Source organism: Neofelis nebulosa, chromosome 14, assembly GCF_028018385.1.
Source record: "Neofelis nebulosa isolate mNeoNeb1 chromosome 14, mNeoNeb1.pri, whole genome shotgun sequence".
Taxonomy (NCBI): Eukaryota; Metazoa; Chordata; class Mammalia; order Carnivora; family Felidae; genus Neofelis; species Neofelis nebulosa.
Genome location: NC_080795.1, coordinates 11,608,480 through 11,624,540, shown reverse-complemented (window position 1 = coordinate 11,624,540; position 16,061 = coordinate 11,608,480). Strand labels below are relative to the sequence as shown.

Sequence of the window (16,061 nt, the reverse complement as noted above, 5' to 3'; positions counted from 1 at the left end):
CTAAAGAAGGCCTGGATTTCAAGCTCGGTCAGCGGGTTTGGTCCGAAGGGGGCTGACTTTTTAAAAAGTTTTGCTTGCTACATTTATCCCGGAAGATGTAGGAGTCCTCATACATGTGACCACGGGGGCTGGTGTTGAAACAGATGTGGAATTTTTGACTTTAATTATAAAATAGGGAAAGAGAATATGAGTCTGTATTGCGTGAAGATATAGGTGTGGGTAGACGTACATATATCCACTTCAAAATGACCATCTTTGCATTCTGTTAAAGAGGTGTTCATTCACTAGCGTCAGATTTAGTGGTTTTTGGCTCTCCTCGAGCAAGTTGAGTTACAGGTATTTCCCCAGTAGTGCATGTAATTGAACTCATGAGCAGAAAAAAAATTTTGTGGAATTACTGTTTTTTTAATCACTTAAAGATGAGCTAGACTTCCTAGAGTCATAAAGGATTACATCTATGTGGACAAATACAAATAGGCTATTTTGTTAGTCCGGGATTTTTTGTATGTATTTGATAGCTTTAGATCATTCGGAATATGAATGCAGAAGTACTTCCACATTTATCGTATTTCATCCGTCAAGGATCATAAACGGTGTTTAAACTAGCCTTTGCATGTTAAATTTTACCGGAACTTTTTAAAACCTGTTCTAAATTTGCTTCATTTTGTCCTTAGGTGTGGAGTGGGGCTTGGTGTTTCCCGATGCTAATGGGGAATACCAGTCTCCCATTAACCTAAACTCAAGAGAAGCTAGATATGACCCCTCACTTCTGGATGTCCGCCTCTCCCCAAATTATGTGGTCTGCCGAGACTGCGAAGTGACCAATGATGGACATACCATTCAGGTTATCCTGAAGTCAAAATCAGGTATATTAGAAAACGTTTTTGAAAGGATAAAAGGATGGAATAATGAAGATGGCAGTTTGGTTGTTCTGTGTTGTATGATCTTGCTGGAACACCCTTAGTCGGTCGACTTAAACTTGGTGGGATTTGAGGAAAAGTATATGCAGGTGTACTAATTTGCATTTTGTCCTAAATTGTTGTTTGGCTTAACTCGTTCAGATAAGTATTCTCTTCTTTCACTGCTTGGTGAAACTAAAGATTAGGATTTTTTTTTTTTTTACCTAATCTGGCATTCAGGATGAACTTTTCAAATCAATTTTCTCTACTATATGAATGTGACAAGAAGAACTTCAACTAATAGCAATCAAAAACATCTCTAAACTTAGTAAAAGACTTAAATGGCCAACAAAACTCCTGTTTTTATTTTTAATTCTTCCCCTCCCCTTTGAACTCATCTGAGATGGATCTGAAATGTTTTGTGGAAAGGGTGTTGGAAATTGTCAAGAAAGTTGGCTTAAATGTAGGAGAGAGGAAAGAAGAATTTTGAAAAGTTAGCATGCATATTAATGTTTTTCTTAGTGAATAATAGTTGTATTTCTTGGTAAGAATATAAAATTAGAGTATGTTGAAATGCTAGGAAATACTAATGAGCAGAGATCCTCTGTGCCCAAATTAATTCTGAATTAATAAATTTTATATTTCAACCCATAAAATCTTTGTGTTTATTATTTGGCAGGGCAGGTACTGATTTCCAATGGTGGATTTTTTTTTTTTTTATGTTTATCTTTATTTTTGAGATAGAGACAGAGCATGAGGAGGGGAGAGGCAGAGAGAGAGGGAGACGCAGAATTGGAAGCAGGCTCCAGGCTCTGAGCTGTCAGTACAGAGCCCGATGCGGGGCTTGAACTCGTCAACTGCGAGATCATGACCTGAGTCAAAGTCGGACGCTCAACCGACTGAGCCACCCGGGTGCCCCCCCTCCCTTTTTTTTTTTTTTTTTTTTTAACTCATTGTGAATGTTCCTGAACTTTAATTTAGAGTCCATGAGCTAGTCACAGATGGATGTAGTTTTCCCTGCTGTTCTGAGTTTCGTGAAGGTATGGACATCATCAAACAGATTGTAGGTGTTACTATATGTAGTCGAAGAGAAACCGCTTCAGATATAAATTTGGATTTAAGTAAGATTTTGTGGGGGAGGGTATCCAGGAGAGACATTATGTGGTGCTTTTTAAGAACACAGTACAGTTATTAAATGCTGACTGTTCTGGTTTATGAAAAACATTTGAAGGTAATAAATGTGTATTGGTATGTTGACATGCCTTGGTATTTCTGGAAATAAACATTTATAAATCTATACAACAAAAATGCATTGCACATCAGCACTGTGGTGAGTATAGGTTGTATACAAATAGATAAGACTGTTCTCCAGGATTCATAGTTTAGTGAAAAACACGATCCTTTAAATTTTCTTTTTTTAATGTTTGTTTATTTTTGAGAGAGACAGAGACAGCACAAGGGGGGAGAGGCAAAGAGAGAGGGAGACACAGAATCCGAAGCAGGCTCTAGGCTCCGAGCTGTCAGCACAGAGCCCGATGCGGGGCTTGAACTCACAAACCGTGAGGTCATGACCTGAGCTGAAGTCAGATGCTCAACCAACTGAGCCATGCAGGCACCCCAAAACACAATTCTTTAAAGCATTAGTGTAAATGCTAGTAGAAGTGTTATGAAATATGGGAGCATAGAGGGATGGCTGAGTACAAATACTCTGCTGTTAGAGCCAATTTAACGTGATGGAATTGAATTTAACATTTCCTTCTGGTCCCTTCACGATTTTCCTTGGCCCCCTCTCTTAGCCCAGAACAGACACTATCAAGCAGTGTCTCAACTCTCTACCCGCAAGATTTTCCCTTTCAGGGTCCCTCCACCTTCCACCCCGACCCCTGACCAGCTGGGCAGAGCTCTCTGTATGGCTGTCCTAGCCTAATTTGGAGACACATGTTCCACACCCTTTCCTCCTGCCTCCTTAGGGAGCTTTCTCCTTTAGATGCCCTGTCTCCTTGCTGCCATAACAATTTCTTCTTCCTTGTTTCCTCCTTTTTAGTATTTCTCAAACTTAAGAAACAAGTAACAACCAAAAAGAAAAAAAAAATACCATGTCTGGACCATTTTTTCCCTCCTAGGATACTTGAGCTTCTCAAAGGAGTAGTCTGTAAGCCCCGAACACCCTGTCATTTATGTATTTAATTCAAGTGTCATCTGTATCAAAATAGAACATAGCTGTAATTTAAATTTTTTTTTTTTTCAACGTTTTTTTTTTATTTATTTTTGGGACAGAGAGAGACAGAGCATGAACGGGGGAGGGGCAGAGAGAGAGGGAGACACAGAATCGGAAACAGGCTCCAGGCTCCGAGCCATCAGCCCAGAGCCCGACGCGGGGCTCGAACTCACGGACCGCGAGATCGTGACCTGGCTGAAGTCGGACGCTTAACCGACTGCGCCACCCAGGCGCCCCCATAGCTGTAATTTAAATAGCTGACTAGTACTACATGTTTCTCTCTCTGCCTGGTTATACCCTTCCCCCCGCAAAAAAATACTTTTTGCCCTGGTGACAGCCACTTTTAGCTCTTAGCCATTTCTCCTGCTCTCTCCTTCATCCTTTACGGATACGTATATACTGTCATGCTTTGACATTTAAGATCTCCATGGACTCCTTGCTATGGAGAATGAGGCTGGTTCTCTTATTCTCCTCCCCCATTGTGGTTTTGCCCCTCTGTTGTCCCTGTATACTTAAATTGCCATTTTTGTTTAAAGAATATGCATTAATAAAAAAAAATTTTTTTTGGTAATGTCTACTTATTTTTGAGAAAGAGAGGGAGGCACAGCGCAAGCAGGGGAGGGGCAGACAGAGACAGAGGCACAGAATCCGAAGCAGGCTCCAGGCTCTAAGCTGTCAGCACAGAGCCCGACGCGGGGCTAAAGCTCACAGACCACGAGGTCATGACTTGAGTTGGAGTCAGATGCTTGACCCACTGAGCCACCCCAGCGCCCCTGCATTATTTTTTTTTATCATTACGAGTGTGTGGCTGTTGTTTCCAGCTGAGACTAGATTCCGTTTTCTTTATTGAAAAATATGGAGTTTTTCTCCCCTGGAGTTCATGCATTTTTATTTATTTAATTGCATCTTTATCTCTCATGATTTCATTTCCAGACTCTTGACAGATGGCAGATCATCAAGAGGTCCTTCCACCCTCCCTTGGAGGCCTCTCCTCCCTTCTTCTGCCCCACTTGGACCGCATGCTCTCGAGGCCTGCCCTGTAGCCATCACTTGCAGCTGCCTTCACCTTATGCCTAGAGAGTTCCTTTGCTGGTCTCTTGTGTCCAAGCCCATGTTTCCTGGATGCTGGGCATCCACTTTTGAGGTTGATCCCTCATTTCAGGGAGTTTCTAGGTTTATTCCCTCCTGTGGTCTATCTTCCAGTAACTTCCTGGGAAGAAGGGCGTGTGAGGGCTAAATGTTTGGATACCGTGTGTGTGTCTGTCCTGGGTACTTGGTGTGCCTTTTGCTCAGAAGAATTGTGTCTGTCATTTTTAGAAATTTTCTTACATTATTTAATAAGTTTTCTGCTTTTTTTTACTTTCTTCTTTTGTAAGTCCTATTTTTTTTTTTTTTTTGGTCCTACTTTCTGGTAGATTTCCTCAATTTATATCTTTCAGTCTTTCTCTCAAACTTTTCATTTCTGCTCTAACATTTTTTTTTTTTTTTTTTTTTTTAAATTTTTTTTTTCAACGTTTTTTATTTATTTTTGGGACAGAGAGAGACAGAGCATGAGCGGGGGAGGGTCAGAGAGAGGGAGACACAGAATCAGAAACAGGCTCCGAGCCATCAGCCCAGAGCCCGACGCGGGGCTCGAACTCACAGACCGCAAGATCGTGACCTGGCTGAAGTCGGACGCTTAACCGACTGCGCCACCCAGGCGCCCCTCTGCTCTAACATTTTTAACTTCTAAGAAAATTGTGCCTGGGGCGCCTGGGTGGCTCAGTTGGTTAAGCATCTAACTTCAGCTCAGGTCATAGTCTTGAGGCTCATGAATTTGAGCCCCATGTTGGGTTCTGTGCTGACAGCTCAGAGCCTGCAACCTGGTTTGGGTCTGTGTCTCCCTCTCTCTCTACCTTTCCTGCTTGTGCTCTTTGTCTCTCTCTCTTTCTCAAAAATAAACATTATAAAAAAAAAAGGTGCTTATTCTATGACTTTTTTTTAGTTGTTGAAGTATACCTTCTTTTCTTACATTATTGATAAGTTTTCTGTTTTTTCTTTATTTTCTTCTTTTGTAACTCTTACTCTTGTTTCTTTTGTTCTGCTCTCTGGTAGATTTCCTCAACTTATGTCTTTCGGTCTATTAAAATTTTCATTTCTGCTCTTATATTTTTTTAAAGTTTATTTTTGAGAGACGGAGAGAGAGAATGTTTACGTGAGAGAGGGGCAGAGAGAGAGAGAGTAAGAGAGAGAATCCCAAGCAGGCTCCATGCTGTCAGCATCAGAGCCCAATGCAGGGCTCAAACCCACACACCATGGGATCAGTACCTGAGCTGAAATCGAGTCGGACGCTCAACCAACTGAGCCACCCAGGTGCCCCTGCTCTTACATTTTTAATAAGAAAATGCTTATTCTATAATTTTTTTTTTTAGTTGACCAAGTATACCTTCTGAAAATTATTTCATAAATGCAGGCTCTTTCTCCATTCTTTCCTCTATTGCTTTTTTTCTGTTCTATGTCTCCGCTTATTCTGGGTTCTTTCTTCTATTTGTTTGGTCTCTGTTTTTAAGATGAGTGTTCTTCGCAAATGTCTAGTTATCTCTGGCTCTTTATTTATATTTAGGAATGGGCCTAAGAATTGTGTTAGTATCTTTTTACCTTCACTGTAGTTCTGCATTTTTGAGGATGTCATCTAGTTGGGATCCTACATTGGCTTCTTTCGTTCTTTCACTCAGCAGTATGCATTGGCTTCTCACGCTGGTTTTATCTGGCCTGCCAAGGTGCAGGTGGCAATCTTTGTTTTACCTTTTTTGTAAGGTATTACCCTTCTTGGATTGGGTAAATATAAATCAGGCCTGCACCCTGCCTTCAAGAAGCATACAGTGGTGGGGGTGCCTGGGTGGGTCAGTTGGTCAAGCACCTGACTCTTGATTTTGGCTCAGGTCACGCGTGATCTCGCGGTTCATGGGTTCAGGCTCCGTATCGGGCTCTCCACTCTCAGTGCAGAGCCCGAATCAAATACTCTTATCTCCTTCTCTCTCTGCGCCTCCCCTGCTCATGCTCTCTCTCCCCTCTCTCTCAAAAGTAAACGTTTAAAAAAGAAGTTTGCAGTGGCGGATCGTGAAAGATAGGTGTAAGGAAGAGATTATTTTTGGCTGACATTATTAGGGGAGGATTGGCTCAGGAAGTAGCATTTGCAGAAAACACAAAGACTGAAGAGCCTTTGGATTGGGATTATTGGAATGTGTATGGGGAGAGAGGGCAGTAAGCAGAAAGGACATAGGATATATGGGAAGGTGTAGACGTTGGATGAGGAGAAGTGAATCCTGAAGTATAACTGAAAGAAAAGATTCGTTCGTGTTAAATGAGATTAATCTATAAATGGAGTGGCTGTGTTGGAGCAAACTCATGAGGGACCCGGAGCCAGGTGTAAAGAGTATAACCTTTTTTTTTTTTTTTTTTTCCTCTGTAGAATATGTTTTAGGAAAATTAACCCGGCCATACCAAGTAAGATGGGATCTGGGAGAGGTCGGGAGCCAGTTTGAAAGTTATCACAAGAGATTAAGTTAACCAAAGCAGCTTCTGTGTTGGGAGTGCCATTGGAAAGGCAGGGGTGACAAGGGGCGGGGGCAGGGGGGTGGTTCTGAGATGCCATCCACAGGGCTTCGGTGACTGATTCCGTGAAATGGCAAAGATGGGAATCGTCAGAGACGTGCGCTGGGGTGGAGCCCCTGTGACTGGACCACACTTTGGATCCTGTCACTGTGCTTCACCCTTTGTGCATATTTCAAGGTGACAGAGTGCCTTCTAACTTGGGTTGAGCCGAGCACCACATTCCAGGTCCTGTTGTCTCTTGACTATGGGGCATTTTACTGAGGCTGCCACATAGACGGCTCCATTTCCCTGTAGGACACGGGAATCCCTGTACTGCAGGAATCGTAATGTTTAGTGTGCACAAATTAAAATCAGACATCTTACAGCGGTATGAAAAGTAGCTTAAGTATAAAAATAGCACTGTAGATTTCTATAGCCTGAGTGGTTTAATACTTAAGTCACGAAAAAGCATGAGACTGGCCAAGCTTCTGGAATAGAATGTCTTTCCTTCTGACGACAAACAGTGTGTTAAGGGTAATGACATTTTTAACGGGCCGTCAGTGTGGGAGAGATTGCTAATCAGGACAGGTCATTTGTACCCTTCGCAGTAACTTATTATAGAAACCTTAATAAAGAAAATTTTACTTCTGGGTCTTTTATAATTCTCAATATTAAATTTAGACTAGATTACTTTTATTGTCAATCATGCTTCCCCCCCCCCCACCAAAAACATGACAACTTTTTATAGTGCTTCTTAACAGCCTTGCTGATTTAAAGATGAAGTTGTCAAAAATATCTTTAAGTTATTTTCACTTAGGAAGTGGCTCTGTATCGTTTATTTATAGGGATGTCAGGGTTGAATTTCTTTCTGATTATACTTATTATTAGCTAACTTTGGGGGTCTTGCATCACCTGGAAAATTGCCTTAATCTGTCTCACTTTGCTTATACAGAGCAACCTAACTGGCCTCCTCCCCCTACTGTCAATGTTACATCCACTCTTAAAAGCTGATGATATTTGTTCTTTAATATGAAATGAAAGTGTAGGTTAAAAGCTAAAGACCATAAGATAATTGATTTTTGCATTTACGCCTTCAAATGCTAAAAAAGAACTAATTTATACTATTTTTGGAATGTTTTATGACTACCTTTTGGATTCCTTAAAATTTAAACTGAGGTTATGAAACCTTCAGACCTGTCGAGAATGAGCTGTTTGTTTGGGTACAAACAGGTAGACCTGTTGAGAATGGGCTCTTTGGGTCTTGAGATCCTTTGGGGGACACATCAGGGACCATTAACATGGGTTTCCCTCCGTGTTGGAGATAAGGCTCTGGCAGGCTCTGTCTCCTGGCCTCACCGTGTCTGCCTGAGCTGGGACAGCCAGCCACTTAGGCTTGTCCTTTGATGGTCCACTGTGCAGGAAGGTATGGGAGTAATATTTTAGAGGGCAAAAAAATATTAGTTCTCTGCTTAAAAGCTATCAGTGATTCCCTCTGTGATAAACTCCAGCTCTTAGGTATAGCCTACAAGTCCCCTCCTGGGGCTCACATCTTGAAGCCTACCTTTTTTCTCTTGAAACACACTCAGGGTTTCTCAGCCTCTTCTGGCCGCTTGGAATGTACTCGCTCACTTCTCTCGGCTTGATCTTCCAGACTCTGCTTAGTTATCTCCTCTGGAAAGTGTTCCATGACTTTCTGATGCCCCGTTGGTTTTGGCGTGGCTCTCGCTTGGTATCCTCCCGGTTCCTTGGCACTTTCTCTTACTGCTTTTGATGTAATCTGTTTAAACTACAGTATTAAGTTCACGAAGCACTGAGAATGTCTTGCTAGCCCTGAGCCTATGTCCTTCTTTTGAGATTCTTGGTGGTCAGCACGGGGCTGGGCATGGAGTGTATCTCAAAACGTGTGTTAAACTGAAATGAAATGAGGGGGAATAAGCCTTGATCAATAGCCTTTGAACTGTCTGGAAAATTTGTTTTCGGCAGAGGATTGTGGAAGCTTAGTTGGACTTGGGTAAATGCTTCTATATCATGTCTTTATGGGATTCTCAAATTCTGCAGAGGCTTCTGAAAGGAGCGCTTTTTATGTGGATAAGCATAATAGCCATGCCTATTAGAGAAAATGCAGACGGTGGCAATTGCGTTGGTTTATTTTATATTCTTTCCACGAGTGTGCTATTCTAAGGAAATGCAATGTGTCATCAGTGTGAGTTTCACGTTGTTTCGGTGTAATTTTATTGAACATAATGACATCACAACTAATAAACCTGCCACGTGGTGACAGAATATCACTCAGCAAAATTTGATACACATAAATGTAAGGAGAGTATACCGCTTTTGCTATGACTAGTTTCCTTATGAAAAAATAGGCTGGGAAAAGGGAGAATAAGAGGATGTTGCCAAATGGGTAAAACAGAGCTACTACTTATTTTTAGTCTATAGATGCAATCATTCTTGGGGGATGAACAGGTAATGCTTTTACTTGGCACCTCATAAAATTCTGAAGTCAGTATTTTGTCATTTTTTATGGCTTTGCACAGCTTTGTGATTTTAGTGTGGTTTAACTTTGGATTATTCATCTGCAGCAAAAGCGAAAGGTACCCAGGGCCTGAGTGCTGGCCGAAAGCTGCGTCTTTGTCACCCCTCCCTGGGGACCAGGCCTGGGCAAAATGCTTCCCTCCTTTGTGTTTATTTTCAACCCAATAGAATGTAAGACCCATGAGGCTCTTGTTTCATTATAATTTTATTGAACATAATGACTTCACAGCTAACAAACCTGCCAGGTAGGGACTAAATACCACATACTCAGCATTAACGCATGAATTTGCATTTTATCCAATAGAATGTAAGACCCAGGGGACTAGTGAATTTTGTCGGTTTCATCATAGGGTATCTTAAGTATTTAATATGGTACCTGGTATAAGAATACTAGTTGAAAGGATGAGTAAATAAACCCCTGGGGGCCTGGAATTTCTCCCTATGAAGACACAGATCAAAATATCAGCTCTGTCCTCAAGTTTCAAAGTAAAGACTTTCATTCCTGTTGAAGAAATACCAGGCATCGATCAGATGGAGGTTGTATTTTGGTCCCCTGAAATCACTCAAGGTCCGTTTCCTCTTTTTCTATAGGAGAGTATTGGTGGACTGCCCTGTAACAGTTCAGAAACACTGCGTGTGTGTGTGTGTGTGTGTGTGTGTGTGTGTGTGTGTGAGTGCGCCCTGAAAAGAGGTTTTGGGGAAAGATTTTTTAAAATCCTCTTTCCCATTTCACATGTGCTTCATTTCACAATGCTACCCTTTCTTTTTCTTTAGCAACGTGGAGCTAAGCCTCCTCTAAGACCATTTTTGCCTTCTATTGAAAGAGTAGAGAGTGAGAGAACACCCGTCTCCCCCCACCAGGCCTCAGGTCGGGCTGTAGCTGTGCATGGTGAGGGGTATGTTTTCTAGTTCTGATGATGCAGACTGGGGTGTGGCACGGGACGTACCAGAAACTTTTTCCCATTTATTCTTTTTGGTTTAGGAGGTGGGGTACATTCCACCTTTGGGAGTGGGTACAGCGCAGACTTCCTTCCTGGTTTTTCTCAAGACCAGCATTGGACAGCCAAGGGAAAGGAATGATTTTTATTCACAAACTGTGGCATGGTGGTTGAAATAGAAGCATTTCATCCACAGCGTGGATGGGTTATTGGACACGATGCCATGCACTTGCTCTGCAGTTTGGGACATCTGTAAACCTTTGTGATCTATGTATTTACATTTTCTTTTTGATGGTTCTGGAAAAAGGATGAGGTGTAGTAGTTCTCAAAAGAAGGACTGCAGGTTAGAAATCCAAGCTTAAAGAACTCATTGGTTTTGTTTTTTTTTTTTTAGTTCCTGCAAACAGATGCAGAGATTTGGATCCCCCTGTCCTGTATCAGTGGGCAATGTGGATCAGAAGAATGGAGTCCCAGGCTCCTGAAGTTTGCTAGCTAGCTGGGTGCCCAGGGCTGGTCACACTTTGCTCCTCTTGGCCACGTTTTCTCCCCTGTCGATGGGGATGATTAACACCGACTGACCCTTCTGATTTGTTGTACGATTTAAAATAAGACCAAGCGTGAGGAAAACGTTAAAATCGCGCCAGGTAGTGTTCTCCTAAAGACCAGGTGTCTCACTTCCCTTCCCCGCTGGTTGTGAGGTGTACATCCTTGGAAAATTATCATGGTGTTTTGCTGCTGATAGCTCTTTTTCTTCTTTGAGCTGGTAGAAAGCTTAAAACCAAGTTTATAGGGTACTTTTGGTAAGGATTTCACGGCACTCGTTTGCGTGGCAGCCGCATTTCCCCGTCTGCACCTGTCTCTGTCTTTTGTTTTCCCTTTGCTCTTCCTTCTAATTTATGCCTTCTGGCTGTATTACACGTACTGGATGTCAGAAGCCCTAACATGTTTTTAGAACAAGTTATTAGATGAAGAACCAGCCAAACGAATAATGCTGCACCAACTCCCTTACTTCTCCTTTGAGGTTTAGAGTAAGGATGGACAGCAGAACTGTCCCTCTGTGTGGCACTCATCCTTGGGCACCATTGCTTCCTTCACAATGGTGGCCCGAGTGTGAATGCTAATTTCTTTCAAAGAGACTGCTTCTTGGGGGAAGAGGTAAATTTTTTCAGCTTCCTAACTGAAAGAGTAAAAATAACTTACAATTCTTAGCCAAATACCATCTAGAGTTAACATTTATGTTTAGGAAGAATGCAAACAACCTTCATTGATGTCAAAATTGGTCATCTGTAATAAACTAAGTTTTTTCGTATGCTGTCACGGAATGTTTAAGGAAAGTATGTTATTGCTTCGAGACAGGTTCTTACACAAATGTACTTTTCATCATCCTTAGAGTGCTCTTGTTTGGGACAAAGTTCTGGGTTATATCTGGAAATAAGACATAGAGAAATGGCCCCCGTAGAACAAACGTTGATGTCGTTTTTCCAAACGTTGACATTTTAAATATTGTTAATATTCTATCATAATTTTATTTCACTTGCATGTCTGTGGTTCTAAAATGGTAAATAGCTTTTCAAGTGTTACTTTGTTGTTGAGAAATCATATGGCCATAATCATTCTTTTCATGGAAAATTTTGTTAGCTTACACTTTTTAAATTGGCAGTCTGGTGCAAATGGATGATCTTTAATGGATTTAATTTATTGACAGGTTTATAACAAATTATTGGTCAGTCTGAGGCACAGATTCTATTCTTGTCTCCTGAGCAGTGTGCTAAATGTAAGTCTCAGGGAGAGTAGGTACTGTGTGTGTTTTCTGTGTCTACTCCTTTCCCTGAAAGACATAAGAAGTTGATGTTCTGCAACATTTCGAAGTATTTCAGTGTTTGAACTTCAGTTTTGAACTTACTGTTGTAAGAATTCTGCTGCCTCTGCAGATTCACTAGGTCAGTTTTGTAGATGCTGTGGATAGATGATAAACTGAAAATCGGTAACTTTTGGGGAAACCTCAACACTAGACTCAAATCTAGTATCGATATGATAGTGTAAGCGCATCCCACAGTTAGAATATATTTCTCATTTTGGCTGTATGAATTCAATCTGTAGAGCTCATGAGAGCTTTCTGGCAAAAAATGTTCCCCATGTTTAGAATGCTATACTGATGAGTATGTTTGAGATGTAATTAAACAGAACTTAATTTTCTTTTTTCAGTTCTATCAGGAGGTCCATTGCCTCAAGGGCATGAATTTGAACTGTATGAAGTTAGATTTCATTGGGGGAGAGAAAACCAGCGCGGTTCTGAGCACACAGTTAATTTCAAAGCTTTTCCCATGGAGGTAAGAATAACAAATCCTCTTGTAAAACTCTTACTGTTCATGTAAAGTGTTCAATGATTTGCTGAGAATGGTTTAGCTGAGAAGTAGTTGCACATCAATTGGATTTTATCAGTTGATATTAAAGTGATAAAGTATTTACGGAAACGTAAGCTCAGGGCAGCAGATGACGCTTCCCAAGAACTTTGGTGAGCTTGAAGGATGCACGTGGGCAACTGGCTGTAAAGGTAATCTACACTAATAAGTTTCCTTTCAGCATTGGTACTGTTCTAAAAATTCTGCTGCCTCTGCAGATTCACTAGGTCAGTTTTGTAGATGCTATAAATACATGATAAACTGAAAACCAGTAACTTTTGGGGGCACCTCAGCACTAGCCAAAAGTCTGGTTGAGCTCTGATTAAAATTGGTAAATTGGTTTTATTCACCCTAGGCATTTAGAGATTTTTAGACATTTTGTCTGAAGAATTCCCTCCTTACTTACTGTCCTAGTCGGTTCCTGCTGCTTCTTCAATACCTAGTGGACGTATCATTTCTTCCATGGGACTTTTTCTGAGTTCCTTCCCTAAGCAGAATGAGTTCTCCCTCTTTGGTGTTCCAAGCGTACTTGACCGATTGCTGCCATGGCACTCATGGGTCATAACCTTTAGTGCCTACGGTGTCTTTCTCACTGATCCTGTGGGTTCCTTTATGGACTGAAGTATTCGCGGCCCCCGTTCATATATTGTAACTCTACCCCCCAATATGATGGTATTAGGAAGTGGGGGCTTTGGATGTAATTAGGGTTCGATGAGGTCAGGAGGGTAGAGTCCTAATGAACGGGATTAGTGCCCTTATAGGAGTCCAGAGAGAGCTTGCTTTCTCTGCTCCTTGCCATGTGAGGACGCAACAAGGAGATGGCTGGCGATAAGCCAGGAAGTGGGTCCTCACCAGACGTCAGATCTGTCGGCCTCTTGACGTTGGATTGCCCAATCTCCAGGACTGTGAGAAATAAGTGTTTGTTGAAAGTCACGCCACCTGTGGTGACTTGGGCCCAAGGTGGCTAAGACAGCTCCTGAGGAAAAAGTCTCCCTCTCATTCTTCTCTTCACACCCATCATTTAATCCACTGCTAGGTATGTCTCTGTGAAATGCAGGTGATGTCCCTGTTGGTCCAGGCCTTGTTTATATTTCTTTCTATAAGGACCCATAGTTCTCTCCTTGCTCGCAACTGCACGCATCCTTAATTATGGAATTGAACATGGCTAGACACTGTGTCTAGTCCAGCCTAGTGACTAGAAATCACTACTGTATAATTTATGGAAGTGATATTTGTATTTCAAAGAATGAAGGTAGAGGAAGGCCTTCTTGATATTACTTTAATTATCATTTTTTTTAAATTTTTTTTTAACGTTTTATTTATTTCTGAGACAGGGAGAGACAGAGCATGAACGGGGGAGGGGCAGAGAGAGAGGGAGACACAGAATCTGAAACAGGCTCCAGGTTCTGAGCAGTAAGCACAGAGCCCAACGCGGGGCTCGAACTCACGGACGGTGAGATCGTGACCTGAGCCGAAGTCGGCCGCTTAACCAACAGAGCCACCCAGGCGCCCCTAATTATCATTTTTAAAAAGTCTCTTCGGGGGCTCCTGGGTTAAGTGTCCGACTGTTGATTTTGGTTCAGGTGACGATCTCCTGTTTCTTGAGTTGGAGCCGCATGTTGGGCTCTGCGCTGACAGTGCGGAGCCTGCCTGGGATTCTCTCCCTGCCTCTCTCTTTGCCCGTCCCCTCCGCGCTTTCTCTCTCTCTCAAAATAAATAAGTAAACTTCAAAAAAAATCCCTTTGGAATCTGAGGATAACCGTTTCATTAAAAAGGACTCAAGTCTTAAAAGTGAAATATTAAGTGTTTTAAGGATGGAGGGAAAACAGTATGTTGAGCAGCACCTGAGTTTGTGATCGGGAGGACCGTAAAGGAGGGCAGCTCCTTTAAGGCCTTGATGGGGAAGGTTGGGTCTTCAGACGTTACCATTCTAAGCGCTGTGTTTCTCAGTGCCTACAGACATCGTCTGACTTCCACCACCTGAAAACAGTTCTGCCGTGTCTTTGTGTCACCTCTGGCTACTGTGCTGTCCTCACCCGATGTGACAAGGAAAAGTACACACCGGGATGCATCAGGGAGGAGAGAGGGCACAAAAGAGTCCAAAAACAGTTAAACCTGCAGGGTAGTGGAGGGCAGAGTGAGGGGCAGGTTGAACAGTGGACGGCCAGTGCCTCAGCTCTGCCCTCTTCTTCGAGATTGAAAGACCGTTTCATCACTTCCTCTCAACCCATCTTCCAAGACGTAGTGTGATATAAAAAAATTTAGTGACAGATGGGAGTAATTGGGTAGGCAGCAACTTGTAGGTGAGAACTTAGTGGCTTTGCTTGCAACACACGGAATTTACAGCCTTGAGAAAGCTTGATTAGGTTAAGGGAGTCAGTGGTGTGTGTTCTTTGCTCTGCGGTGGATTAGCGTTTCCAGACCACATGTTCAGACTGGTTCTGTTACTTGGTGCCACTTTAACTGCTCCGGTCCATTAAGCACAGGTAATGGTTTGTTTTGAGTGAAGATTAAATTCTGAGAGGCTTTGTTTCTGCAGAAATATTTATATTTAGGGTAATGGAGTTACTTGCTGTAATTTTTCCAAAATCGGTGATGAATAATATTTATACTCTTTGTTACCCCAGATTATCCCTGATCCAATCCTAGAGAAAATACTTGTATCACCATCCGATGTTTGTGTAGTGTTGTATCCCATGGAGCACGTAAATGCAGGAGCGTGAGTGGGCAGAAGCAGAGGGAGAGATCCATAAGCCACGTGTTTTCTGTTTGTGTGTTGTGTTTTGCTTTGTTTTAATGGTGGCTGTGAATACTGAGCTGGGTGTTCCGGGGGAGGGGGCTCACACACGGTGTGCTGAAAGAGAGAAGAGAGACACTCCCTGTAGAATTGTCCAAGAGGGAATGAGATGGCTGATGTGGAGATAGGTAGGTGACTTGCCACTGGTCCCCTGGTCCTGAACTGCCCTCACAGGCCACCTGGAGCACAAGGGCATGGCAAATAGGACAGTGGAGAGGGAGGGCATCCAGTACCCTTTTGGGCGTGTTATTAAAAAAATGTTTCTTAAAGATACTTTCCGTATTTGACTTATACTTTAAGACTAACTTTAATCTCCAGATCACCTATCTATACATGCTTTCCTTTTATTGATTTCACTTAACCTGAAATGAATGGCTTACTAAACACTACAAACAAATATTGACCACGGGTCTTACGTGAAACATAAGAATGGCTTCTAACAGTCACTCATCAGTCTCCCCACTAACTTTTTAAAGTTATGAACATACACAATAAGAACAATTCTGAAGGTTTTTGATGGTACTAGTAGCCAGCACCCACATCCCTTCAAATATTAACACAGTTGGTGACTTCAGACAGTTTAAACTGCAGCTCTTTTGCTAAGTGGGATGGATAAGGCACACCATTTCTGCTTTTGCTTCTTGAACTTCTTACTTTTGAGGCACAGATGAGCTTCCACAGCGTCTGACATTCTTGCTG

At 42.1% G+C, this 16,061-nt stretch overlaps 1 protein-coding gene across 1 annotated transcript in view; it reads left to right on the top strand.

Moving 5' to 3' along the window:
- CA8 (carbonic anhydrase 8) overlaps positions 1–16,061 on the top strand; it is a 90,232-nt gene that overhangs the window by 650 nt on the left and 73,521 nt on the right. The window contains exons 2-3 of the mRNA XM_058699655.1: positions 675–866; positions 12,369–12,493. Coding sequence (XP_058555638.1) covers positions 675–866; positions 12,369–12,493 — 317 coding nt within the window. The remainder of the gene's footprint in view (positions 1–674; positions 867–12,368; positions 12,494–16,061) is intronic.